Genomic DNA, 24,959 nt, shown 5'->3' on the forward strand with positions numbered 1-24,959 from the left:
TTAGCTGATAATGTCCTTTTAGTGCACTAGGATTTCGTATTAGCAGTTGTTCATAAATATAATTTAATAAAAGAGCTTGTTTCAAAACCTTTTTCAGTATAACAGTGGTGTGGCTACGGTCCTGTTCAATACTCTCGTCGTGAGCGGATCACGTGAATGTGGCATGCATTTGTTTACATGAATATTTCATCTTCGAGAAACAAAGTATAGTTCTACTGTGTACATTTGTAACAGGTTGTCCAGTTCAGGGCACGATTGAAACACATTTAAACATGAATTTTACTTTGATTATATTATTCTTGTTATTGGCACCTACATATGTGGATCTAGAAAAACAGAACTTCATTTGAATTAACGCTTGACTGTCTATCTCTTTACAGTTTTCGAGCCTAACAATTCTCGGAATCACTGAGCAGGGGATGTAAATTTTGTATGGTTTGTAATTAAATTTATTTACAACGTCCAATTGAAACAATCGAATTAATTAATTTAGCAGATATTATTTCGTTAAAAAAAAACTTGAATACAAAGTTGTATCTCCAAACACTTGGAGCTGGTTTTTGAACACAACGCTACGAAGTAAGGCTTTTTCACAAACAATAATCTGGATCGGGTTGATTCCTAGCAACTAATTTTCAACCAATCGGATTTATCCTGGATGACAGCTAGCCAATCCGATAAGTTGAAACTCAGCTGATAAGGATCAGTCTGATCCAGATTCCGAAAACACGTTTGGAAGTTAACTCAGCTGTTTATGACATATAAAGTCAATAAACAGAAACGCCGGAAAATTTCTGTAAGAAAAAAAAAATTGGGGTATGAAAAATCAAAGTGATTTCTCAAGCGAAGTGTTATCAAGTTCCAGGCACTATAATGATTTTTTGATTAGCATCTCGAATTTCTAATTATTCGCCACCCAGCCACAATAAGTTCGATTGTTATGGAGACGATGTCGGACGTAAAACAGGAAAATTCAGAATCTATTGATCAATCTGCAATACGTCGAAGAAAACTTGTGAAATGTGCCAAACAAACATTGGAACAAGGTAAGAAGACAAGGACGGGGCTTTACAATAGGCATATTATAATAGGAATATGGCTTTCATAATAATGGTGATGATCAAAAGACTTGGCAGTAAGCAGTAAACTGAAAACTTAAAACGGGCGTTGATTAAGTTATTTATTCTTTATCATCAAACATCAAACTGACAGTTGATAACAGAAGAATATATCCAAAATTTGCCTCCTTTATTTCAATGTCTACATAAATTTTTTTTGTAATGATTTCCCTTTGTTACGGTTCCTTTATTTAAGGATAATGTCAACGAAAGCTCTTATATATATATATACCTATTATTATACCCCCATTATACATAATGAAAATTTTATGGTTTCACCTCAAGTTTCTCTTAACAACAGAAAGTAGTCGGTAATTATAAAGTAATTAAAGTGTGGTGTTTCTATTCCATTCAGTTACTGCTTTTGATACACAATAGACACTGAGTTGTATTTGTTCAAAATGATGTAGTTGTCAAGCATAAGCTCTATTTTGCATATACACTGGATGTAATGATCCATGTATACAGGCTATTCTGGATAAGAGTGCATTGTACAGGGATCTCATCAACCACAATAATATAAGAGATAGGGAAGTGGTAAAATTAGAGAAAAGCTCCACCTTTCTGTGTTCTGTAAAATCATGTTTTCAAATTTGAAAAATATTCAGTGAATCTAAAGTTATTTGAGAAAAACTGGATCTTTTAAATTCTATTTTCACTATTTTCTGATTTTATTCCAAAAGAAATGTTAAAATAAATTTCACAATCTCATTGTCACTTTTTATCCTCTATGAAGATGCTGTATTCAGATTTTTGATCCAACTTCTTGTTCAGAACAACTTGTACATGTAGTCTGGGCGACGCTATGTATCTACCAGTGATAATGGTTAGATATTTGGAAGTTTCCAATTAAAAATATCCGTTGCAAACTAATGGTAGTGTTACAACCTTCTATTCTTCAAATGTACCTCCAATTGTTGGCTCAGCTAAAATTGAAATCTCTAAAATTTAGAGTTTTTAAGAAAGTGTGAAAGAGTCACTTATTGGAATATGTACACAAAACGACAAAATCAAAATATATCAGATGCCATACATGAGTTCCCTTATATACATACCCCAGCCTTAACTTTATTTTACACAACTGTTCAAGTTAATAAAGGTCCTCTTGCATGTAGGTGTGTGTATGTGTTTATGAGGTGTTACAAATATCTAATGTTTACTGCAATTTAGTTGTAATGGATGTGGGGTAGCTTATGTTGTTGCCATTCAAATCTAGAATCACGAATCCAGACATTTTTATAAATTTATTCAATGATTTTTTATGAAGTCAGCTTTGAAAGGCTTTAACTGAGATAAGATGCAAGTATTTTTTAAAATAATATTACATGGTATATACATGCTTGAAAATTGAGATTCCTGGAAAAGCCAGAAAGAAATTTGCCTTAAACACATTTTCTCAATTGGTTTAAGAATGTGATTCAATTTGGTTATGTAAAACAAGTTTTTAGTTAGTGTTAGTACTTTTTCCCAGAATCAAACTGCGAGTTTCGACAAGAAGTATGTGATTCCGTAATAAGTGACCTTAAAGTGCGTCTAAGTCACAATACCTACCCAATATCTTCAGGACGTCACACACAGATGACAACTTATCATCCAAATTCTTGGTGTATAAATTTTATAATAAACTTCGATCCAACTGCAAGTTCAAGACACCCGTAGAATCGCTTATTAATATATGTATCCCGTTCCTTCAGTGTGCGTTCTAATAACATTTAAAGTAAATTCATTAAGTTTTATCCATATTCAGACTTAGTTTCTTCTGGAAGAACCAATATTCTAATTGGTCAAAATGACACTTACACAACTTCTCCAAAAGTTCAGCATTTATTAAACAGGTTGCATGCGTGCGATATTTGATTTGCAACTTCAAATAACATTTGCTTACACACCATAAAGGTATAGTAAAGTGGTTTTATCGCACCCACGTGCGAACTGAAAGTAGCGTTTTACTGCAGGTGTGCTGTAAAAAATTTTATCACATGTAAATTTAAGTGGCATGAGCCAGTGTCAGAACTTTTGTGGGTATTTTATATTAACATGCTTGTAGTAAAACCTGTTATCCTACGGTGCGTGTAAAAATTTCATTGTGTTTTAATATTTAGCTAAAGTTACAGAATGCAATTAAATTGGCATTCATGCACTTGTAGAAAAGATCCATTTTTGCATTTGTTAGGTAAATAAACATTTATATACGGATTATCGTTGTGGGCAAAAAGCACGAATAGCAGTATAAAATAATAGATCTAAATTTTTTTAATATGAGTGAAAGGGTTTTTTTCCTAGTTTTTTTACGCGATAATACTAGTAGTACTATACAGTGCGTTTCATTAAAGAAATGAAATTTTTAGAATTCCTAGAGTTTCTGATCACTTGATTTTATTTTGCATGTATATCTAGAAACTTAAAAAAACTTCAAGTTGCCTATTTAAATTTCTTAGTTCTCAAAATATAAGCCTGTACATTCCCTTAGATTGAAACTTCGAAGTCACGTTTGATTTCAATTCATAGGCCTCTAATTTTTTTATGCAATTTGTAGCCTCTGAGTTACTAAAGAAAAAGATCCCTTGTGCTGGCCATTTTTTGGCGCCAAAACGATTGTGGCTCAAACGAGTATCAACCCCAAACTGTGATGTTGTTATGTGTTTTCCACCAAATACCGACGACCAGTTTTTGCTGTGGCTTCTTCCAAAATTAAAACAATCATCAGGGTTATCTATACATGTGCGTCATCATGCCTCTACACACACCAGTGCATTTTATGTTACAGCTTCACCTCAAGTGTAAGTGAAAGAGACAGTAACTCCACATAATATTTTACATTTAGAAAATAACTGGGGATAAATAAAATATCAAACTGTATTTTGTATGTCAGGCTTTGCAGAGCTGCTGAAGAGTATCACTTATCAAAATCCCTAAAAGAGTCAAAAGGTGGTGGGTTGAAAGAGTTTTTTGTACACCACTATGATACTTATGAAGGTTCCGAAAATGAAGCTAATTTCTTTACAACTGAGGAAAGACAATGGCTGGTTCTTCGACTATTGGAAGGTGTCAGAGCGAAAAAGGAAGATATAGGCGCCATTTCAAATTTGAGATTATTGGAAGGGCAACCAATAGGTATGTGATGCATATATTTATAAAATATATGTATGTATTAATTACTTGGATAAATTATGTGAGCTTGTTGTTTCTTTTACTATATATACGATGTTCAACCCTTCGTACTAATTGTTATGGTTTATTATTAATGCTTATATTATTTATTAATTATTTTTACATTCAAGTTCCAAAATGTTTAATTGCTGGCGTAATATCCCAAGTCTTTCCAATTCATGAGTCTGGGAGCTTAGAGAGATTACAGCAAATATGGGTTCAGGACATCTGTGCAAAACAACCTTTGGGTAAGCTCAGATTATATTAAACTTTCAAATAAAAATAGCCTATAATCCTGTATATAAATTAATTAAAATATCAAGAAAGAGTTAGAGTCGAAGAAAAAGTTACAGATGTAAAGCTGGTTTAATTACGAAAAAGTGTCACGTTTTAATGCTCATTAAGAGTGGAGTACATCTTGAACGTTTTTTCAGAAATATCCCTAAAAAAGTGAAAACATGTCCATTAAAGAACTGATATGCAGCGAAAACTGTGAGTTCGATTGTAATGAAACTTGTTTTATTGACATTTCTTGACTTGACTCATCTCTCCGTAGCATTCCAACGTAGTAAATATATTAATAATTTGTTGATAATTTTGATAGAAATGGTGGAATAGATAATGAATATTGGTCAGACTCTGGGTTACTGTGGAAACTCGCTTGGTGTTAAAGTTAACTGTACATTGATAGTTTGGCGTTTAGTTGAGCAACTTTTTCTGTGAATGAGAACGATTCTAAGCAGAAACTAGAAATTTGTAACTAACTTTGATATTTTGCATTTAGATGAAATAACTGAATATTTTGGGGTCAAAATTGGCATGTACTTTGCCTGGTTAGGGCATTATACTACTGCTTTGAGTATTCCAGCCGTAGTGGGGTTTTTATTTTGGGTAAGTATTTTTAATATGAAGATTAAGGACTACACTACACTACTTTCCAATCTTGCAAATTCAACCAAATTAATAGTTTTTAAAAGTGTATACAGCATGCAACAAAACATCGTATCGCCAATTTTCAATATTTATTTTTCATTGAGTACACTTGTGTGGAGAGAAACATCTAACATTGATTTTATCAACAGTTATCGACATAACAAAATTTGCGCGCATTTCTTCAACTTTTATCTTCACCGTACGTATAACAATGAATTTTTTTATAGAACGCTGGTATAGTCTGCTTATATAACTCGCGGCGATGTTCTGTTGCACGTAAACTAATACAAATTCTTATATAATAAATATAGACGCGCAGTGAGAACATGCTGTAAGACGGTATTGCAATACCGTGCTTTGATGAATGTCTGTATGCGTCTTTACAGAATAATTAAGATTTCTATTAACAGAAAAAAAATTAAAAATCGGTTCGTTTGAAATTAAATCGACTTCATGTAAATATTTAACTTTGATATTTTTTGTTAATTCCCCATTGTGTGAATGTACTGATCGTTTCTGCAAATGATCCAACACGTCTTCTCTACAATACCAACGATTTTTAGTTAACGTGCACGAGCAAACATCAAACAATCCAAGACGTAGGCTACGTATTATTTTCTATTTTTAACGTCGTTTGGGTAACCACATATCTCCAAGCGTGGAAAAGGTATTCAGCCGAGTTAGCCTTCAGATGGGGTACTTTAGATCAGAGAGATGATTTGCTAGCTGAACCTAGACCTTTGTTTAGAGTGAGTTGATAGTAAGCTTTTTATAGTTTATCTACCTTCCTGTTTTACTTTTACCAATACTTATATTTGTATTTAGTCAAGAAACCGTTTTAGAAGTTTTTTTTTATCATAAGATTATTTCACCTCTTTGTCTATTAGGCCGAGCATTTTAGGCAATTAGTTGAAATTTTAATTTAGCTTCTTTTTATAATATAGAGTATCTCAAAAGTTTTTGGGAAACCGTTTAAAGTTTATTTGTCAAGGGCACATGTTTGAGAAATTATGGCGAAGTGAAATAATTTACAATAAAACCCGAAGTATTATGAAACAATATATTATATATGCATATATAGTTTCATTAAAGAGTCTAGCACCCATTATCTGCGTATCGATTTTTTCTGAAACCGTTTCTGAATTGTGATCATTCCCACACTTTTGAAAGACACTGCATATTTTATATAATTTCAGCTTCAAGCATTAGCAATTTCACGTAGTGTTTTTAACATGTCGTCGTACAGCTACCGCGACATGTTATTGTTTGTTCCCAGGGACCGTTGAGGCCTAGCCCCGTCACAGGAAGGCTCGAGCCTCATCACCCCGTATGGAAAAGACACATTTATCGCTACTGCGTCTCTGTTCCTGTGATAGCAGTGTCTTTGTTTACTGTCTTTGTCGCCATGATTATTTCGTTACAAATCCAGGTAAAAATAAACCGAGTTCTTACTGTTAGTGACAATTTGCGTCTGACACGATAAGTTTTAATTATAGGACTGGTGGGATGCCTTTTTAACCAACCGAGGTTTGCCTCTTTGGTTAGGATATATTCCCAAAATCATGTTGGCCGTTGTGATATCACTCATGGATGAGGCCTATTTCAAAATCGCTGTATGGCTGAATGATAAAGGTGAGTGGAATTAATTGATATTGTAATTTTAATTAACATTAATTTGTTGTTGTACCTATACAAATTACAACGTATTGTTTTCTCTATTGCTGCTCAGAGAATTATCGTCTAGAGACTAAATACGAAAATCATCTTATCGGAAAGGTTGCGTTGGTTGGTATTTTGAGCTTTTACATACAAATTATTTTTGTTTTTTTATGTGGCATTTGTTCTAAGACGTTTCTGCGAGAATCTATTAACCATTTTCGAACGTAATTTTGACATAATGCAAGTAGTTATGTCTTAGAAAGAGCAAACAAGTTTCATTGCTTTTACTTTGTAATATAAATCTGTTTCCGACATATTTACAAAAGTTTCTTACTGCTATTTCAGTTTCAATTTGTCAACTCGTTCCTGTCTTTATTTTACATCGCTTTCTATCTGCAAGACCAGGCAAGGCTTAAAGAGGTAAGTTACTTTCGTTTTTTGAATTTTGAACCTCTATCCACCTTAAGCTTTCAACATTTTACCCCATTTTACAATATATTTATTTTTCAAACTGTTATCTAAACTACTGAACAAAAAAACAAAAGACTATTTTTGGGAAGATTTTGTTACATTAAAATCAGATAAAAAGGTGCGGTTTCACCATGAATTCAAAAGGGTGAATACAAAACTTATCTCTAAGTTGTGAAAGTGTTTTACTTTTTCAGCTATGAGATTGAACACGATCTAAGGTATGACAGTATAATTTTTAAATTGTGACAAGTAAAAACAAGTTATGGTTTAGAGATTAACTTAACCTAAGGTTGGTGCAATGGAAAAAACATTATTCCGGTTCAAATATACTAGGTAGTTTTTAAAGAGATATTTTTAATCTTCATTTGATAGTTTTTCGTGCTTCTCGTCTCTTATTGATGCAGACGTCCAATTGAATTGTAATTATCATGAAAACATTTCAAGACGTAAATAGACTTACTAAAGAATATGAACGATTGCATAGAAATGTCGAAGGTTGAATTATGCATTTTGTTAATTAAGGCGGTCTTGCGAATTGCAAAAACAAGGGTTTTATAGGTATTTTTCAGTATAAATTTTCGGTATACCTATATAATGTTTATGTTTATATTTGCAGCAATTGGCAGCTCTGCTGATTTCAAGACAAGTGATAGGGAACCTAAAGGAGTCAGTTCTCCCATATGTGTTGGAACATCTTCGTTTGGCCAAAATGAGTTTTGAACTTTGGGGCGCATTGAGTCCTTTGTGCACAAAACCGCCGCCGGGCGAAGGTAAGTTTATTTTTATAGTAGCAGTACAGCATCTTATGCAATAATTTGCGCTTTTTTTCTCCGATTACTGGTACCGGACAATGAACAAAATTGTAATGTTAGGTAATATACAGCACTGCGTTTGTTTTGAAAACAATAAACAATTGTATTGACGGATTTTTATTAACTTTTCGAATTTAATTTAAAACTTACCAAGTATATATACTTTACGCTTGCACATCTTGCCAAATTGGAGAGCTCTTTGAAAGTTTTTCTCATGAAATATTCCACTTTCCAGGATTCTAAAGTTCTAAAAGTAATGGCACACTTACTCACAAAGAAAAGGAAGTAATATTCAAGTTTAATATGTATTATAGTTACAAATTACTATTTATCATCACTAATTTACTTATCTAATCTATATATTTTAAAGAATTATGCAGGTACTTTCAATAGACCCCTCTTTATAAGGCGTTGGTTAAATAGATAACAATGATGAGTGAGTAAAACATTTTTTTTTGTTTATTCCCTGGATTCCTTAAATTAAAATGAGTATATGTCTGGTTAAGTGAAATTCGATCAATAAATATTATATTGGTTGGATATGTTTTTTTTTTAGCAAAACATTCACACGGGGCCTTTTAAAGCAATTTAGTCAACATGATCTTGTATTGAACAGGTTTTTAATTTTCAAAATAGAGTACGTTGAGTTGTATTTGCTTATTTTAGGCAGTTTCGCTTTCAGATTCTACTTTTTTACTTAAATTTTTCACTGTGAGTTATCTATTTACATTATCAACTAACTATTAAATTAAAAAGTATGACATGTTTCACTGCGTTATTTTCAGGCTAATTTTCTATTTACAGCGTTTTAAATTGCTATTTCTCCTCGTTTTCAATAATTTTTTTGTACATGATATTTATATCGTATTCTATTTTTATTATAGCTGCTGAGGATTCAGATAAGCAATCAGAAACACCGAAAGAGGAGGATGGACGTGAGATTCAACTGTCCGAAAAAAGGAGCATGAGTCAGGCGGAATTAGAGAGCTCATTATACAAGGTGAGTCATGATGGTTTAAACTATTTAGTTAAGGTTAGCGCGACTTAAAATGAGGTTAAAAATGTGACACAAACTTTCATTAAAATTTTTCAATTTGTCTGTTTTATTACATACGTAACTAAATGTATATGCACATTGATCAAATAAAATTTCTGTATATTTACTTTTATTCGTTTATCGGATATTTAAGTTTGAACATTGGGTCGTTCCAAATAGTTTTCAGCAGTAGTAATGCAAGGGTTGTCGAACAGAACTATTAATGTATCTTACAAGCCGCTTTATGTTACCAAATGTTTTCATTCGTTAAATATGCAAGGCCACTACTTAGACGATTTAATCTTCAGGAAAAATAGATTACACTTTTAAGATATTTTTGCTTTATAGTAAACTTTTTTCATATTACCAAGGAGTATATTGTTATGAGTTATGATTCAAATATTTATAATTTCAAATCCAAGCTGTCGTGCACTATAAACAAGATTACGCTGATTTTAACTAATTAAAGTAAACATCATCAATATTTATATCATTAAATTTAACTTTATATATTATAAAACAGTTTACCTTAAGAAAATTTTAATAGTTCTTTACTTTCCATGGTCTGAAGATTATGTACCCTAAGTAGTAACCTTATGTCATAGCGTGTATTATTGAAATTAGTAAACACAGATCTTTTCATGTCATGTAAAAATATATTGTCTTATTAAAAAAAGCTCCCTGTCATTTTAGCTAATTTCCACCACCAATTTGCAAAAATGATTCCATATTCATCATATGCGATTTAATAGCAACCTTAATAGGTAAACATGCTTTATTCATTTCAGTACGATGGCACATTTGCGGACTACTTGGAAATGACTATACAATTAGGCTATGTAATACTGTTCTCCTCTGCTTTCCCCCCCGCTGCTTTATGTGCAATGTTAAACAATTTAGTAGAAATACGGAGTGATGCATTCAGATTAGCATACGTGTGTCAGCGACCGTTTGGGCAAAGAGTTCCTAACATTGGAACGTGGCAGGTATGAAATCAACAATACATATTGATCTAATAACAGATTAATTTCTGTATATATATTCAAATTGAAAAATTTCATGATCTGAATTTGCAGAATTGTATGGAATACATGAGTATCATGGCCGTGTTGGTAAACTGTGCTCTTATCGGGTTATCGGGACAGGTTCATAGAATGTTTCCAGATATGACAGCCACACAAACAATTTTGTTAATTGTAGCTCTTGAGGTAAACACTCATATAAACCCCTGATGTTTTCCAGAATAAATGAATGCGGTTTTGTAGCATATCATGCTGGTTATTCGCTTTATAATAACATGTGCAATACCAGATATTCCTGGTTGGTTAGCTAGCGAGATGGCGAAAATAGAATGGGCTAGAAGAAATGCAAATCGCACAATAAACACGGCAACTCCTTCTCCTGAAGAAATACAAGCAAAAACCATTGGAAGGTTTGTTGTTTAAGCTGCAGTCTCTTGTAGTGCTAATCATACACCTAATAAGGTTTTCGGTGTCGCCAAGTCACAGTCTCGCACATACATCCCATATAAAGAAACCCGAAGAAAAGCATGAGGCTGTAATTAATAAGTCCGAGTTAATTGAGCAGGTGAAGAGCAGATCTTCTCATGTGTCTCCCGTTCCTACACCGACTACACCAAGTACGTCTCATAGTTCCATAACTTCAGCACATCGGATAGGATTAGGGATAACTCCGGATAGTATTCAGCAAATTCCACCGTTCAAGCCGAGAAAATCGAAAGAATGGACTCCTGAAAATGTGGTGGTGGGTAAAGTTTTTGTTTCGATAACTTCGTTTTAAAAATAAATTTAATGTTGAATAAATTTGATTAGAAATATTACTTTAGAATGTTTTATGATGTTAAATGAATTAAAAATGCTTTGAAACTGTCTGAACTTTTTTAACTTTTGTTTTCCAGGTTGAAGGTAGCCACCATTTAACCATAGGGCCTGGTGGGGGAGTAGAATGGGCAAAAAAATTGAAAGAAGAAACTGACATACATAGAAGCACGGATTGCATATCTCCAAAGGTATCTTAGTTTCTTTATTGGTATTCTGATAAAGAACGTTGTGATGATTTTGCAGCCAGTACATAACCTCGCATATTTTTTGTTATTTTAAAATTCTATCAACTAGTTGGTGTGATTTTAAGAATTTATAATGTTTAGAATATGGGGTATTGTTCTATTGAGGACTTTATAATTTCAAAAATGGTGCACCTTGACGTATTCGACATGAAAAGGGTTTTTATACTCAGCTACTAATTTCTGTTATATTAATTTCTACTATTTTAGTATTAATTAATAGTAATTAAGTATAAAGCCATACGGCAACACAATAAAATATGTTGGTAACAAATTATCTTAGGGTTAATTTTGCTAATTCGAAACTCTAAACAGATTTTTCGGTTTAAACCAAAATTTACTGTTTAAAATCAACTACTACTGCACAGAACCCGACTGAAGCCGAAATGGTGAATATTGGCTCAACATTTTTACCAAACTTAAAGGTTTTTACTGTCACCGTATCTGCACCGTTGCCAATAAATGACATAAGTCCCTAATAGAGCGTGTTCTATGAGCATCCGAATTACCCCCGTTTTCAAATACCTTCATATGTAGATAATAATTTTTTATCCATTTGTGCCTCCGAATCAGATCCTAAATAGAATCAAGGACGTTCCGTATAAGGTAGTGATATATTTTTCAGACATCTTTCCAATGTACGTCTTTTCTGTATATAAATGCCGCCAACACGCTTTTAACCTGTCTATCGCTAATCTTTCGTTATTTATGTATGTGCTGTGGTAGTTCAGTGATGTCGCTTTTAATATTTCCGAAGCCATATTCATCTTTCACGTTACTACTTACACTAACTGTTATTGGTTGAAACTCCTCTTGTGTGTTGACTATGTACGAGCAGTAAACAAATTGGGTAGGTACTTCTTTCTCAAAACAATTCGATGATTGTTGTTTAGTATTTCAACAAATCATTATTTGTAATCCAATTCATCCTTGAAGGAAGCTTCTAGTTCGGATACAGAGCTCCATAGAACTAGCCCCTTGTGGCCTCCGAGGCCCAGGTCTCCACCTGAACACTCCGGCCCCCGAATCAGGGCACCGATCATCCCCATCGATCCTTCTTTAAGCGATAGCGCCAGGAGTATTTCCAGTCAGGAAGCGGATGAAGCTGCCAAGGGTAAATTGTTTTTAAAACTCTTTATTTTACACTGAATATCTGAAATGCTAGCTGCCGAAGAGTTAGCAGCAAAGAAAACCCGAGTCAAACAAAGCTTAATGAAACGAGCCCGCTCAGTTGCGATTTTTTCTTTAAAATTGAAAGAACGAAGGGCGAGAGAGGCACAAGAGAAGGCTACGAAAGCACCACCGACACCTTCTACCCCTCTGCCGCCACCTCAGTGTGGTGGGGGCGAATTGTCCTGTATTCCTATTGAAATGGTGAGTTGTATCTCAGCAGTTATTTTGTGTGTAATTTTATTGTTTACGGGTTTTAGCTTATCCAATTAGAAGACGTTCGGAAGAACGTTCAGTCGAAGCCCAATAATCAATAAATCGTTTCACATAGTCATTGCGCCTTTTGTTGGAATAGAGAGTTGTTGACATAATACTGTATAGGCTAGGTTTAGCAATTAAATTTGTTAAATATTGCTTTTAAGGTACAAATGTCTAGTGACTTAATGTTACAGGAATTATAAATATTAAAAAAAAAAAAACGAGAACCCATGGCAGAAATTCACGTTAAAGTTTAACTAGTAACACCTTTTTCTTTGAACGATACTTATAACCAAGAACGTCAACAATTGTATTTCGCCCATGTACCGTCCAACGTCCCCAAATCTCTATATTATCAAGAATCTTAAGTAGAGCATGTTAATCAAAATTGCAAGTAATTCTCAGGCTTAATATTAACATGTTATTTTCTTGCCGTTCCACCCTTAAATACGCCGCCCATTTATTAAGCTTAATCTTCGCACGCCCCACCCTTGCGATATAGTTGGAGAAGACTTACCATTAAGGGCTCCTACACACGGCTGCCTGGTGTGCTCCACAATTTTTAAACTACATGTGGGATACGATATTTCCTATTTATTAAACGGATTTTGTTATGCTTTTTAGTAAAAACGGATATAAGATTTTACAGCTAAGAAGACACACGTTTAATTCTTTAATAGAATATATGTGATACCTAATTGAAAAGGAAAGTTTCCGCTCTTTCTAAATGTGCATGTAAAACCCATCCTTTAACATTCAAAATCACTAAGTCATTTGTTAAATAATCTTGTTTGAAATGCCTTCACAATATATGCAGTTTTACTGCAAATAAAATTGAAGAGATCGCTTGTAAATCATTCGTTGCGTCCGAAATTCGAACAATTTTTATTTAATCATTGTGAAGAAATCACTCATCCATATTCCAATATGGAAGGTCTTGCCTGATATTGGATATCTCGAAAACTAGGCACATATAATTTTTTTTTAAGTTTGGGAGTTCGTATATTAAGAGCCAAATTATCGAGGCTCCGTAAGCTTTAACCGATATAAAAAAAAATTTAACTGACAAATACAGACTTGCCATTAGTTCGCTGCTGTTTTTTTTTTAATGAAAACTAAGATTCCATTTTAGTAATTCAACTGGAGCGCACTGAACTTACCAATATTTCTGCGACCTTCTTGGTTTGATTATTCCCAATTGTCTTAATAGTCCATGAGGTAAAAATTGTTCTCTTGAATGTTATATTAAAACCCGATAAATCTTGTATGGTTAAATCAATTCCTGTGAATGCTCCCGGTATATTATAACTTATATTAATTATAATATCATTAACGTGTAATATTAACAATTTAGCTTTATTCTGGAATGCAATTTGGCGTAGGGTAATTGGGTGTAATTCATTGTTTACACAATTATTATATAGTAGACAGATCCACCCGTTTAACACAGTTTCTCATACTTTCTAAAGAGTTTAAAGCTTGCAGAACAACTAGCAGAAAATTTAAGTCAATTTATGAGGAAAGTGTTTTAAAAGTTGATAATGAAATCTGATATAAGGGTATTGGTGCTCTAACAAATGTTATACATTTTTCTCTACTTTCTATTACGTAAATATTAGAATATTTATAGAAAGAAGTGAAATAGGAAATCTTACAATGGCCGACAGAGGATATATTTTAATAAGTAGTGTAACTAAACCAACCGTATTGACCCACAAGAGTCCTGTAACCGCAGCTCTTATCAATATTTGTTTTACATGTAATCATTTCTTCGTCAAAAACTTGAATTTTTAAAGTTATGATTTGAAATACAAGCTACGTCGCTGATTGTTTTAGAGCTTTAAAGTATAAAGCTCCATAATGTTTCATTAATTATAAATTTTAAAACAAAGTTATAGGGAAGTAGCCAGGGGAAAACCCAGAAATGACTAGTTTATAGATTCATACAGGTGTCCTTTCAGAATTGTGAAATGCTGCGTTTGAATCGAGATGTCAGATATCTCCAATTAATCTTGAAATTAGGCGGTAGGTGATTTAAGTACGTGCTGGGAAGGGCGTAAATGTTAAAAATTCATAACTGCCTTTGCAATTTGCGTCACTGATTTGTTCGCCCTCTAATATATTCGTTTGGGCAATAATAAATGCAGTTTTGTTAAGCGTTTTATTTCATATCCTCAGTCGAACATTTCACATTCTTTGTCAAACACGAAATCGTATATTCATTGGGTGTGTGCGTAAATTATATATAGAACTCACAAAAACACCTGCACGAGAAGTTTTAAAGGCAATATACAAATAATTAGATAATAAAGGAATGTTGTTACTTGCATAAGATCGTTTTTAATTATTTTTATAACCAACGGATATATTTTAGTGTCTCGTTAGTTTTAAGAATTAGAATTTTGTAGAGGCAAAAAAGCAATGTTCTAGACCAGAGTCTAGTAGTATTAAGTAGCAAAAAGTATGCTATTAATACTATGAATAATAAAAAAGGCATAACTAAGGGTTCAAGTATTTTATTATTTATAAATCGGGAATTTGCAATTTATTAGTTCATTATTCCCGGTTACATATTTTTTGGGATTTTACAATAGCTCTTAGCTATTGTCAATAGGCTTAAAATTACCTATCTAAACAACGCATGACTCTTTATAAGAGAGTTAATAAATACTAATATAAGGCTTCGCATAGTGCTTTAAAAAATATAATATAGCGAACACCCATAACACCGCTATGCCACTCAAAGTTAATTTGCCATGATGCTGATCGTCCATGAAACTATGTCGTTGCAATCCATTGTAGTCCTTAAGTAGTTTGTAATATTATTATTCTCTTATCCAAAATGTTAAATTTTAGATGCCAAATTTCTGTACATCTGCTAAATATGCCAAGGAAATCAATTCTAAAAAACATGTTAGAGCTGCGGTTTGTGAATTAATAATAGGTGTGAATAAAGTTATGACAATGTGGAAACTTTGGTGAGCATTTAAAATTAATGGCAAAAGGTGTTTTTTATTTTTGGCGTTTAAAATTCTAAAAAATAGTACCTACCTATAAGACTGCAAAATTATATTTTGGTAGGTCACTTTTGAAAATTTTTAAAATCCTTAAGAAATTTTCATCCATTCAAATGTTATTTACAAAATTCGTATGTAACCGTAGAGAGTAAGAAAGCGTAATATAATCAGCATTTGGGTAAAGCATTTCCCATAAAACTTCCATGATCGAGATTGTGTTCACTAATAAAATTTTAAACTTGTCAATTAAACTTTTCTAAGTGGGTGAAAATTACCGGAATCATGGAATCTTAATTATTTATTTTATATCAGTTGTTAAGTAGTATATAATCTCTGTTGTTAAACTTGTGGCTACTTGTGAGATACGTCGCATAAATGTTAAGCTTGTTAATATTGTATTTATAAATAAAAAATATTTAAAGAAAACTTTTGAAGATTCGAAAATAAATCGCTCCATCTAAATTCAACAATATTTATTATTTGAAATAATAAGATATATTTGGATGGCTACTATATCAAAAAATTAATAATTAAAAAATAATTATTCTAACAATCAGACTTAAAACTTTTAAAGCTCCTCTTCGATATAATTTGTGGCATTTCTTACGCTTTCTGCAAGCAAATGTTGCCACTCTTGTACGTGTATCCTCTTGGCTATCATATTACACACTAAAACACCATTTTGTAACTTTTGCGAGGTAGTTTCGGCTTTGAAAACTAAGGCTACAGTTTCGTTTAACCACTTTTTGGCATCAAAACTTTCAGTTTGTACGTCCTGAAAACCAATCGACAATGAATACATTTACCTCAATTATTTTTAATTACTTTAGGCACACAACATCTTGCTTTCACCATGCCATCGGAATATGCTATGACAATCACAGGTATGTTAGGGCATACGGACGTTGCTCTTTGTAAGGGCACTGATTCAAACATCACAGAACTCTTTAAATAGTGAATCATGTATTTTTTGTTGGACTTGGTCACTTGAATTTTATTTTTCATGGCGTCGTGCATTTCCAAGTCTACAAAATTCCTAAAGAACCATGTTATCTTGTGTAAACATAATAATAAAATATTGCTATACTAATTTAATGGGAAAATTCTGAACTAACTTAGACCTGTCTCTGCGCGCAATTTATATAAAGCGGCTCATATTCAATTATCCGTAGATACTTTTAATGAACTTGAAATGCTTATTCTGATTGGAAATTTTATATCCCAAACCATGTCTTCCACACCGAGAAACATTTTTATCCAAATAAAATAAACTATCGATTTTTCGAACTGAACAAGCAATATATTAAAGAGATGCTGTAATTTGAACGTCAAAAGAAAGGTTTCATTTTGACTTACCTGAGATCTTCATTGCTTTGGTCTTTAATCTTCTTACTAAACGCGTTCAGTTCGTTTAATATCTGAGTTTTAAACACGTAGGGCAATATTGCATCGTCAGTTACCTCAAATTTGAATCTTTCCTTAAAGGACATTACACCTATGTCTAGCATTTCTAACTGGAAAATATATTTTTTTCACTATCGTACAAGATAGAATTGGAAATATAACTATTGTAATTAATCGATATAACTGCAACTGACCTTATTTAAACCCAGAAAGACATTTCATATATCTTTTCTCTTATTTTTAGTGTTGTTACAGCTGTCACTTTTTGTACTCACCGTATCGAAATGTTCTTTTATTGAATCCTTGAACTTCGCAACATCTGCAAACAAGTCCTTCGCGTTTTCTCTCGCAAGTTTAGCCCGTTCTCCAGTAACCCCATGAATTGAAGACGTACTTCTTCCTAACGATTTTAAGTGTATTATGCAAAAATCTTCGAGGTCTCCTGTATTTTGAACGTGTGTGCCGCAACAAGGCTCTCTACAATTAGAATAATAAAATCGCAGAAATATATTTTTACTTAAAAGAGGTAGTTTTTTTGAGGATTTGGTTGATTTTAACAATTTTTGTAACTATTTCGAAATGGGATATGTTTACAAATAATTCAGAACTTTTTTTGAAAAATTCAATAGAATTTTTTGTAATCAATAGAAGGAACATTTACGGTTAAAGTCTCTTTTCTTACTAAAACCTATAAACTTAATCTCGCGTTCTCATGCTGTATATACATATAGAGCTTACCTTGAAACAAAATTCCTCACTTCTCCATCGTTAATTTCAACAATTCTAATTTCATTATCAGGATAAACCTCGCCCGGTATCAGAGTAACATCTTCATAACTGTACAATCCTTGGCTATCTGTCACATTAACTTTAACATCCACTTTATCTTTAATAATATTACTAATAATTTGCTCAATCTTAATCACATCCTCCAAGTCTAATTTAGCATCGAAAACGGATACGTCTAACTTCACGTATTTGTGTGTTACTTTACTTGAATTTTGACATGTAACCAATTTGATTTTTTTAATGGCAGCGTTCATTAGATGAGCAGAAGTGTGATTACGCATGTTGCTTAGCCTATGGTTTTTATCAATAATTATTTTGCCTTCCGAGCCGACTTTGATAGAGTTACCTTCTAGGTACCCTCTGTGAATTATAAGGTCGTTGACGCTCGATAAAGATTCCACGTGAAAAATTGCGTTATTGTCAAATAATATTTTCCCTTTGTCTGATTCTTGACCTCCTGCTTCACAATATAAGTTTGTTCTATCTAATATCAATCCACAAGATTTCCTGTTTTTCAATTCGGATACAAACTGGTCTTTGTCTACAATTTGAACGATTCGACATTGTGTTTCAGGAAATTTATATTCAGAATTGTTGGTTTTCGTATATGAATATTTCTGCGAATCATCAGTTTTTTTCAGATCGGTCTCAACCAGTGCTGTGATTAATTTATCTATAGTTATTTGCCTACTTGTCTTGGATTTTAACTTCACTTCCGCCATTTTCTTTTCAAAAGTTTCAGGGTTGAATTTTATGTTCAAGGCTTTAGAAAGCTGCTCTATTCCTTCTGCATCAAACCCATGTCTGTCATAAAGCTTATGAGCCCACTGTTCATCAATTTCGCTCGGTTTTGCTGTATATAATTCTTTAAATGCTTTTATAAAACTAGGAGTTAATTCGAAATTGTCGATGTTTGGCAGTTCTTTTTTTACTGAAAATTTCCGCCAATCCTTTTTTGCTTCAGTCCTTATCGCAGAGTACACATCTTCTTCGTAATCGATGATTTGATGAATCTATAACAAGAACAATGATAAATTAATTGGCTCGTTCAAATTAATAAATAATATGCTAGAGTTTTATCACTGTTCTGTACAGGATTGTTGCCTGTATATGAAACATTAAAAAGATCACATAAATAATACTAAAATAATTGTCTAATTTTTTAGCTTAATTGGTAGTAGTTGCTGTTATAAAAATAAAGTTTAACCAAACATAGGATATATTTTTTAAAATATTTATTTAGTTGCTATCAGACGTATATTCTATTCAAGAAATCTTTATGTACCTTCTATCTACATATCTTCGTCTTGGACACTTCAACAAGATATGCTAACTTAATAAATTCAAATTTATGTATCCAAAGGTACTGAGATTCATTTAATAAGTGGATAGGAGATAATATGTTTCGTTTTCTTATCTCTCTTGTTCCAAATAGTTTAACGAGAAATAGGGATAAAGTAATCCTCAATTCGATATAATACCTGGCTTATATTTTTTTCCATTTCGGGATAAACGTCTCCTAAGTTTTCTACAACGTAGTTTGTTAGTTCTTTCACTAGGCCACGTTCTTTGCCGAAGACATTCTCGCACAATATAAAACATTTTCTTAATATTCTTCGGAGTTTCTGACTGAAACAATAACAAAGATTTATATATGCATTAATTCTTGTCACTATATGACGAGTAATACAAGCGAGATCGTTGCCATCATTTAGTTTTTTAGACTTCAAATCCCTTCAAATTCATGATCAATCAGACTTAGCTACTAAGATTTTATACAAAAACATAAAATAGCTAAGTTCGTTTATTACTTATAAACACAAAAACATTTTGTAAATATCTATTACATTAAAATTAAAGATAATGTGATTTTGTATATTATTACTTATAATTTTATGATTATGACGCATTTTGATCCGAAATCACCAGTCGAGTAAACACAGCACTATTTATTGATCGTGAAAAGCGTTCCCAATAATGTGAAACTTTGTTAGCTATTATATGAACCATTTCGAATTTTTCGTATTTATTAGTTCAAAAAAAAATTCGGCATTAAGTTTTCGCGTTACATCTAGGAAATCAAATAACAGTGAATGAATTCAAGACCCAGTATAAAATCAGTACAAAATTGTTTAAAATTTTACACATTTAACATATTATGTAACACAGTGTTTGCTCCAAAATTGTCTGGGTTATGACAAGTCTCTTTTGATACCACATTCATAGAACAAGCATGAGTACAACCAAAAATTCATAATATTTAATTGTACTCACTTCTGTTCAGGAATTACCCCATCTGCTAAGCACGCCGTAATCATTCTCGTATGATCCGCCAATATTCTATATGATGTATTAATACCATTCCTGTCTTGCTCTCCAAATTTTGCTGAATACTTCTGAATACTACTGCAATTCTATAGAAAATCATAGATATAAAATCAAAATATAAATAACATAAGAATACCTTTTGTATAGCAATTATAAGATAATCTAAGAGGTCCGTGTCATATGTACATTGTTTTCCTTGTAAAGCACAACACAATCTTTCCAAACCCAATCCTGTGTCAACATGTTTTTTAGGAAGGGGGCTCAGTGAACCATCTGGGAGTCTGTAATTAGAAAATCTTTTTAATTTCTGCTTACAATAAAATGTAAAAATAATTACCTATTATATTGTATAAAAACTAAATTCCAAATTTCAGTTAGATCATGGAGGTTCTTATTTACAAACTCAGACCTATTAATGCTTCCACTATGATCAAAATGTATTTCAGTGCAAGGTCCACAAGGCCCTGTCACTCCCATTTCCCAGAAATTTTCTTTTACACTGAAAGGCAATATTCTATCCTCCGATACCCTATTGGAAATAATTATTTATTGTGACAATAGAATTACTGCTGGTGATATTGATTTATTTACCCTATCCTTCTCCAAATATCTTTCGTTTCTATGTCGCTATCTAGACCTAACTTATCTCCACTGAAATAAGTAATATATAACTTTGAAGGAGGTATTTTGTAAATTTGTGTTAATAACTCCCATGCCATTCTGCATGCTTCTTCCTACAAAAATGTGTTTCACAAATCAGAAGGATACCAAATCATGAAGAATAAGTTACTTTAAAATAATCCCCAAATGACCAGTTTCCCATCATTTCAAAAAACGTGTGATGATACCCATCCTTTCCTACCACATTTAAATCGTTGTGTTTACCACCGACTCTAATGCACTTTTGACTGTTGGCTACTCTTGTAAAGTGCGGTGTTTGGGTACCCAAAAATATTCCTTTAAACTGCAATCAAAATAAGATGCCATTGCTACAATGGTGATTTAAGGGACAGGTAATCAGTTTTCTTAAATTTTCGGCATACTTAAACTATACCAAATAGAAATTTGTTTATAATCAAAGGCAGAACTGAAAAAAGGAAATCAAAGAAGTGAAGGGGGGGGGGGGGGGGGGATGCTAATAAGTTCCCTTTAGAACTTGAAATCTTCAAAAATTATGGTAGAAAACATTTCTCTATCTTTCTTTTCAAAACTTTCCTAAATTGTGAATGAATTGATCCAAATGAAAGTAAATGGCTCTTTGATTTCAGCACTATTATGTCAAATCTGAATGATTAGGAATTTCTTCTTTCAATGGGTGGAAAAAGAATTAAGTGTGAAATACCACAGGGTTTCATACTGGGCCATTTACAATAGAATTTACCCCAAAATTATTGTCAATGTAAAGTGGTATTTAATAATTTAAAATAGGAGCTTGAGTAAAAATAGTCAGTAAATTATAAGATCATTTTGTAATTAATGATACAAAAACAATATATGTGTCTTATGTCATGTAAATATTAGTTAAAATCTTTGTACGAAATGGACAAAATTCAATCAACATCAAGGAGCAGCAAAGCTGTCTTAAATCAAACATCCATTAATTCATATTACATAACCAAGGCAAATAGTCTTTTAAATCTGTATCACATGGTTTTTTTTTATAGTTATAATTGCCAAACACCTTGCCAAATAAATACTATCCAGAAACATCTAGGATCCTGTCTTATTCCTCCGATATCTGGTTTTGAGCAGATTACCCAGATATTCATAGTGTCTTTAATTAATAATATTGTCTTAAAAAAAAAATTAAAAAATTATCTCTCTCAACTCATTGATGTTGTAAGGTAAGAACCATGGCTTGTTGCATCTTCCCTTATAATTAGATAGATTATTACAGTCTTATGGCAATGTAATAGTCAAATAATAGCTAAAGTATGTAATAAGTAAGGAAGTCTGGAACAAGTGTATGTCAGTTATGTTTACATACTTGATTCATTCCAGCATTAACAAATGGGACAGTTGGATCACAGTATGGAACCACAGGACTGGACCTAACGAACGTGTGGTCGTGCGATTTAATAAAATAATCGAAAAAGTGTCGTCTGATTGTCTGGGCTGAAATATCTTTGTGGATGTATTTACTGATTTTACGAACCCATATACAACATGGCATTTTTCTGGAGGTATACAAGAATTTTGGATACAATTGAAAAGCCATTATGATGAAATATATGTTATTATTATTAATACACAGGGAGTTTAGTCAATTTTACCGTATTGACAAAAAATTGAGACAACTCAGACAGATCTAACCTCAATCGTATTATCACAAACTTTTTGATTTCCCAGGGAATTGGTGTTGAATCGCAATGCGCAATTTATGACATAATAATCGGGACGTTTCTTTTTCCCAATTTCAAAGACACGACGTGAAAACAGTGACGTGTGAGTTTCAAAATTCACACGAGGGGTAATATTTTTGAGACACCCAGTAAGCGAGCATCGTGAAACGCGGTTCTTCTTAGTCTTTTTTTACAAAAATTTATTGAAATTATTTATGGGTCGAATATACTTGAATACAACCTGAGGAAAAAAAGCCTTATTTAATGGTTTTCATTTGATTGTCTTAGCGATCAACAGTGCCGGTTGTCCACAGCGAAAAAAACAGCTATACTGGAGGAAATAAATCGTGATAAGGCATTCATACCGCACTCAAACTAGGTGACTGGTTCTAAACTTAGCTAGAGCACTTGGAATCGGATTGGCCACTTCCATTCCATATTTCAGTTTCATTTCAACAACATGCAACACGTGATTTTTGTTGACATCGTAAATTCATTAGAAGACTCAAAGTTGAAGTTTGGATAGAATTTATTCGTTTCCATCTTACCCAACTGTATTTAAGTTGCTTTAGCGATTGTATTTAAAGGTAATTAAGTTTATTTGATGCTAAGTGGAACCAGCTACAGTTGTTTTTCCTCAGATACTGAACAGTAATGGCCTTAAATCGCAGTTCGACACTCTTGAAATTCTGTGGATTGTGCAATCCTTTCAGAATTTCCGCCGCATCTTATCATCCGAAAGTAATCGATCATTACGAGAATCCAAGAAATGTTGGTTCTTTGGATAAAAACGACGAAAATGTAGGTACAGGTCTTGTAGGAGCGCCTGCATGTGGTGATGTTATGAAATTGCAAATCAAAGTTGATGAGAATGGAAAAATTGTTGAAGCAAAATTTAAAACGTTTGGATGTGGTTCTGCTATTGCCAGCAGTTCTTTTACAACAGAGTGGGTTAAAGGAAAATCTGTTGACGAAGCTTTAAGATTGAAGAACACAGAAATTGCAAAAGAATTGTCATTGCCCCCAGTAAAATTACATTGTTCTATGTTGGCTGAAGATGCTATTAAAGCTGCTCTTTCAGACTATAGAATTAAACAGAAGAAGAAAAATGATACTTAAATTGGAGTGTTTCTTTGTTTTAATTGGTGCTATATGTTTGTCCTTTGCAATTTAATAAATAAATTATTGGTCAAAAAATTACAAAGTACCACAGCAATCTCATATGTTGTATTGAAATGTAGGAATGTTAAAAAAAATTAAACAAATATGAAACTTTTAAGTGAAAATCTTTAATATGTATATTGTTTTAATCTTTAAAATGCCTTATTTTGTGTCTTTAGGCAATATTTCAATTTTGTTTTCCCCATATTAAATGCACATCCATAACCAAAAATCCTTAATATTTCTTTTAATTATAAAAACGTAAAAAGTTAAATTTACAAACTTAACATAAAGTATAGGCCACTTTAATGAGTAGGTATCCTTTGTTGTGTATGTAGGGAAATATGTACTGGCATAAATATTGAGTAATTTGGAACTTTGACTTACATATAGTAAACTAGCAACACACATTTTTAACCATTATTTACTATCTAACAAGTTGAGCCAAAATTAGAGTTTCAGTGGTGTATCTAAGAAGTTGATATATCAATTAAATTCATTACAATTTTAAGAGGAATATTTTAGTAAGATTCTTATTTAAAACTTGCATAAATTTTATTGAATATTCAATTAAAACTGAGTTGTAGTAGGTCTCAGAAATGCAACTTCATATTAAATAAGTTCATTGAAAACAATGCTTAATGGTGGATTCTTGGGAACCTAGAAATGATTATACTTTAAATGGAAAAAAGTAATTTCACTGGTTTTGACAATCTTACAACTGGTAAATAAATACGGTTTTCACCTACTGAATTGCATTATTTCTGTCAATTTTACTTTCATAGGAATCCATCACCCACCAGAAATAATGCTTAACCATAGTTGCACCTGTATTTGTATTACTGAACTTATCACTGACATGCAGTTACATTTTCAGTCATATTACTGGTTAATTTCAACAAACACAAAATATTTAAAATAGTCTACCTGGGTTTTAAATAGGCTAGCTAAAAGGGCTTTAAAGACCGTAGTAATTAGTTTTAGTGAAGAAAATTGACTAGTGTGTGACTAAATATTAAAATATTTATATAATACCTTGATATATTATAAATATTATTATTTTTGCAATTAGTACATTTATAATGAAAAATGTGATATATTTTGAGAATTGGTTGGATTAATTATTAATATTAAATGTAATAGACGCTTTAATGAATAAATACCTATAAAAATGAACTGTTTTTTATTTTCTGCTGCTGGTCAGTGTCTGCTTACCTAAAAAAATGGG

General features: G+C 32.3%; 3 protein-coding genes across 9 annotated transcripts; 2 read left to right on the forward strand and 1 right to left on the reverse strand.

The window, feature by feature from the left end:
• The first annotated feature begins 206 nt into the window (after positions 1-206).
• On the forward strand, positions 207-16,169 carry wwk (white walker). 5 transcript variants are annotated; one of them, XM_066296006.1, is made up of 22 exons: positions 207-435; positions 890-1,046; positions 3,655-3,898; positions 3,991-4,232; positions 4,400-4,516; positions 5,053-5,159; positions 5,765-5,950; positions 6,448-6,630; positions 6,698-6,833; positions 6,931-6,986; positions 7,206-7,280; positions 7,948-8,101; positions 9,028-9,143; positions 9,968-10,165; positions 10,256-10,387; positions 10,445-10,611; positions 10,664-10,943; positions 11,098-11,208; positions 11,836-11,868; positions 12,199-12,376; positions 12,428-12,636; positions 12,693-16,169. In XM_066296006.1, exons 1-22 carry the CDS (start codon positions 433-435, stop codon positions 12,747-12,749), a joined length of 3,141 nt encoding a protein of 1,046 aa, XP_066152103.1. In that variant the 5' UTR covers positions 207-432; the 3' UTR covers positions 12,750-16,169. The 5 variants fall into 5 exon arrangements, with proteins under 5 accessions (XP_066152103.1, XP_066152104.1, XP_066152105.1 ...); XM_066296007.1 differs by having other exon boundaries at positions 6,478-6,630; XM_066296008.1 differs by lacking the exon at positions 11,836-11,868.
• Positions 16,166-22,994, reverse strand: AlaRS-m (alanine--tRNA ligase, mitochondrial). Of its 3 annotated transcripts, XM_066296011.1 has the most exons (12): positions 22,216-22,742; positions 21,019-21,192; positions 20,820-20,962; positions 20,566-20,757; positions 20,365-20,509; positions 20,175-20,314; positions 19,382-19,529; positions 17,850-18,913; positions 17,387-17,588; positions 17,064-17,221; positions 16,533-16,743; positions 16,166-16,482 (listed from the first exon to the last, which is right to left on the reverse strand). In XM_066296011.1, the coding sequence occupies exons 1-12, from the start codon at positions 22,444-22,446 to the stop codon at positions 16,276-16,278; spliced, it is 3,015 nt and encodes a 1,004-aa protein (XP_066152108.1). In that variant the 5' UTR covers positions 22,447-22,742; the 3' UTR covers positions 16,166-16,275. The 3 variants fall into 3 exon arrangements, with proteins under 3 accessions (XP_066152108.1, XP_066152109.1, XP_066152110.1); XM_066296012.1 differs by lacking the exon at positions 16,166-16,482 and having other exon boundaries at positions 16,569-16,732; positions 22,216-22,748; XM_066296013.1 differs by lacking the exons at positions 16,166-16,482; positions 16,533-16,743 and having other exon boundaries at positions 17,076-17,217; positions 22,216-22,994.
• Positions 22,995-23,000: 6 nt separating this feature from the next.
• On the forward strand, positions 23,001-24,907 carry IscU (Iron-sulfur cluster assembly enzyme). The gene is made up of 2 exons (XM_066296034.1): positions 23,001-23,157; positions 23,212-24,907. The coding sequence occupies exon 2, from the start codon at positions 23,225-23,227 to the stop codon at positions 23,687-23,689; it is 465 nt and encodes a 154-aa protein (XP_066152131.1). The 5' UTR covers positions 23,001-23,157; positions 23,212-23,224; the 3' UTR covers positions 23,690-24,907.
• Positions 24,908-24,959: the final 52 nt, after the last annotated feature.

The sequence above is a fragment of the Euwallacea fornicatus genome, chromosome 24 (genome assembly GCF_040115645.1).
Source record: "Euwallacea fornicatus isolate EFF26 chromosome 24, ASM4011564v1, whole genome shotgun sequence".
NCBI lineage: Eukaryota > Metazoa > Arthropoda > Insecta > Coleoptera > Curculionidae > Euwallacea > Euwallacea fornicatus.

Bases quoted from the DNA above. Each gene is read 5' to 3' on its own strand.
- wwk (XM_066296006.1), top strand. The intron at 10,944-11,097 runs GTGGGTAAAGTT...TTTGTTTTCCAG, and splicing joins GGACTCCTGAAAATGTGGTG to GTTGAAGGTAGCCACCATTT. The intron at 11,209-11,835 runs GTATCTTAGTTT...CCTCCGAATCAG, and splicing joins CGGATTGCATATCTCCAAAG to ATCCTAAATAGAATCAAGGA.
- AlaRS-m (XM_066296011.1), bottom strand. From the start codon at position 22,446: ATGGCTTTTCAATTGTATCCAAAATTCTTGTATACCTCCAGAAAAATG. The intron at 20,510-20,565 runs GTAATTATTTTT...TTCTAATTACAG, and splicing joins GTTTTTATACAATATAATAG to ACTCCCAGATGGTTCACTGA. The intron at 18,914-19,381 runs GTATTATATCGA...TTCTTGTTATAG, and splicing joins TGGAAAAAAATATAAGCCAG to ATTCATCAAATCATCGATTA.
- IscU (XM_066296034.1), top strand. From the start codon at position 23,225: ATGGCCTTAAATCGCAGTTCGACACTCTTGAAATTCTGTGGATTGTGC.